A 3,165-nucleotide genomic window follows, 5' to 3' on the forward strand; every position below is an offset into this window, starting at 1 on the left:
AGTAATGTGTTGTTTTAATAATACTATAATGTTTATTTATTATTATTATTATTCATTTATTGTATTTATTTTTATGAGTGAAAGTGATAAAACTGTTAGATTTTTAATTTTATAGAAATTCCTATTCGATATATGTAATATTAAAAGCACACATACTAATTGTGTCCATACCTATATTATTATTTAAAATTTTATTTATTTGTTTTTGTTTCGTTTTGTTGTGTTTTTTTTTTTTTTTTTTTCTTTTTTTTTTTTAATATAATTATCCCATGATTGAAATTTTACTTGATTAATTAATCCCGCTTTTATACCGTATGGTTTATACCCATGTAGATATATATACGTATATATATATATATACATATATATATCACTATAATAATTATGACGTATCGTCACCCATATATTATTAATTATTTATTTTATTATTATTATTATTATTACATTAATTACCATATAATTATTATAATAATATTACAATGATACAATAAGTTACATATATGTACATACATACATATATATACATATATACACATATATATAACAATTATATAGCAATCACGTCCATATCAATATACTAATATTACGAAATATTAATTAATTGAACACATCACTATATTTGGAACAAGTGAGGAAAATCTCATGTATGTTACATTAATGAATTATTTGGCAATGATCAGCAATGATAACGTGTTGACCTAACACTGCTGCAAGCCACGGGCACTCGCCTTCATAAGTTTATTCTTCTGAGAGCGGGTACCTTTGGTTGTGTGGTAGAAGGGAGAACGGGCACTTAAGGGCGCTTCAGTCGGCAGTTAGTGAAATGGCTTTTAGCTCCTATCGGTTAGACCGATGACGAGGTGCCCTTGCTAATGAGATATTATTATTTCATGCCGCAGATTTTTTTTCCTACGTAAATCATTGCTGCTCTTACCTTAATAATTGCACATTCTTACCACATTACGGTTACACTGGTTGTAGTCCTTGTATTGGTAATGTGACAACTGATTTCGGTGATGATAAATATGTGAACTTGGATGTAGTTGGCATACATCCTTCGGATGACTCGTTCTTCTGTGGTATTGATGTCTTAAAGATTTCTTTTGATCCTTGGTCGGTCGGTTGTTTCTCGTCCGATGGTCCTGCAGCAGTTAAGGTTGAATTTGGCACTTTGATACTGGTGAGATCCGTCGGAGGCGTTGTTTCATTGATCTTAGACTTAATGATTTTCTCGTTTACCTCCGGCGGCTGGGGTCGAAAATGGGTCTCAAGTTTGACTTGTCCTCGTTTGGGATTTACAGTGTTTTGAAGGGTATTGACTCCATTTAATATAGGCTTCCTGCAGACATACAGCAGAATAAAGACAACAATTAGGGCCAATCCTCCATATGATCCATAAACTAAAGTGGCCTGTTTGCTTTTAAAATGTCGTTGTATTGCGAAATCCTGTAGTTCTTGTTCCAACTCGTCGAGTGTTTTGGAGTTGGCGTCGAAGTGAGACGTTATTGATTTGGTGTTACTCAATTCTGCTTGTTGTTCTTCTAAGGTCAGAGCTAGGTTGGCGTGTGTGGATACAAGAGGCGAGATTTCTAATAGGTTCAGGTGCAATTCAGCTCCATAAATCAGCTCAGATTGTCCTTTTTGCGCAGGATTGGCTGGAATGGTGACATCTTCGGTTCGCGCAAAACATCCTGGATCTAACTTCATTATTCCGGTTCCAGTTAAATTTAGGTTGATTGGGTTCATAGAATGACAAGAGATAGTGACAATCTCCGGTCCTGCAAAAGAATAGAGCCAGGAGGCCAGTGTTCTTAGCGGTGTCCAGTAAGAATTCAGATTTGATGTTATTCTGATTGGATAGGATTTCATGGCTTCGATAGTTGGTTTAAGGAGAAGCATAGGTTCACATGAGGGTCGTTCGTGAAGTTCGTAGATGGGCACGCCTTCCAGACAAGCATGATAAGCTGCGGTGGTTCGGCAACTTCCCCACTCCTTTTCACTAAGAAACAAGTAAGTTCGCTTTGCGTCATCGACAACGAGGTAGTTGTATTTTGAATTCACGTATGCTCTTTGTTTTCCACTACCTAAGTCCTTTTGTATGGTAGGGAGGGGATGAATCTTGAACGCTTGATAGCGGTACTCCTCCAATAATGGAATATCAATGAGTATCTTTATGTTTTCGATCTCGCACCAAATAGAGGTCGTCGCTATTTTGATTAATTCGTCGATGCTAACCCTAGGACCGGGCAGAGGAAAACGGACTTGCGTTAGGTTGTCCTGAATATCTCGGAGAATAGGCTCCAGTTGTTGTGATGAGATTATTCCTGGGTGTAGTCGACCTTTCCGAGCGTCATGTATTGCATCCAGCATGGTGGATGTAATTCGTATGTTGTGGTCCAGACCTAGTTTTATTCCTGATAAGATGGATGACACTATTCCTCTTCGCATTAATTCCTCTTTTGGTGATACGATGTCATTAATTGTGGATGATAGGTTTCTCAATTTTTGTTCAATCTGTTCAATTCGAGCATCATGATGTTGATACTGAGAGTGGAGAGTATCTAACTGAGATCGAATAACATGGGTCTGCTTCCCTACTAAATGTGAGAGGTTGGTTTGTGCCTCGTTTAGCTCTCTTATTTCGGCGTCGTAGCGTTCCCCGTCGTCGTAATTTAGGACACCGGCCACTGGTCCAGCAATCTTTCCCAAAATTCCAAGTAATGGCACGCTCCGTCTTACTCTCAATTCAAAAAACGTGCTCGAAATAAATCCCACTGCTGACAATTACTGGGGTAATGTCGTACCCTTCTCCATGCATCCGTAGGCTATCCTGATCCTCGAATTTTGCATATGTCATCAGGATGGGAAGGAAATACAGAAACTTCAAGGGCCAATGTGTTGTCATCATTGTTGTATCTAAAACAAATTTTTTTTTTTTTTTTTTTTTTTTATTATAATGATTTTGGTGGAAGATAATGGTTACAGATGGGCAACCATTATCTTATCTCTATGTTTGACGAACCTCTCGCCAGTCTCATCTTCTAAAACCACATTATTATTCTCGGTCAATCCGACCACAGAATATGGACCATTAGCACGGGAGTCGAATTTATTGGACCTTACTTCCTTATAAGTATATACCTTATCGCCGATCTTAACGTTAGA

The 3,165-nt window shown here is 37.3% G+C and overlaps 1 protein-coding gene across 1 annotated transcript; it reads right to left on the minus strand.

The window, feature by feature from the left end:
• Positions 1-566: 566 nt before the first annotated feature.
• Positions 567-2,870, minus strand: LOC122499619. Its single transcript, XM_043608068.1, has 2 exons — positions 1,240-2,870; positions 567-1,142 (listed from the first exon to the last, which is right to left on the minus strand). The coding sequence occupies exons 1-2, from the start codon at positions 2,446-2,448 to the stop codon at positions 936-938; spliced, it is 1,416 nt and encodes a 471-aa protein (XP_043464003.1). The 5' UTR covers positions 2,449-2,870; the 3' UTR covers positions 567-935.
• Between the last annotated feature and the right edge of the window lie 295 nt (positions 2,871-3,165).

The sequence above is a fragment of the Leptopilina heterotoma genome, unplaced genomic scaffold (genome assembly GCF_015476425.1).
Source record: "Leptopilina heterotoma isolate Lh14 unplaced genomic scaffold, ASM1547642v1 Lhet_17, whole genome shotgun sequence".
In the NCBI taxonomy this organism is placed as follows: Eukaryota; Metazoa; Arthropoda; class Insecta; order Hymenoptera; family Figitidae; genus Leptopilina; species Leptopilina heterotoma.

What these genes read in the sequence shown, in the direction of transcription:
- LOC122499619 (XM_043608068.1), bottom strand. Translation starts at nt 2,448, where the DNA reads ATGCGAAGAGGAATAGTGTCATCCATCTTATCAGGAATAAAACTAGGT. An exon ending in TTCGACCCCAGCCGCCGGAG is followed by an intron (nt 1,143 to 1,239) that starts GTAAACGAGAAA and finishes TAACTGCTGCAG; the next exon opens with GACCATCGGACGAGAAACAA.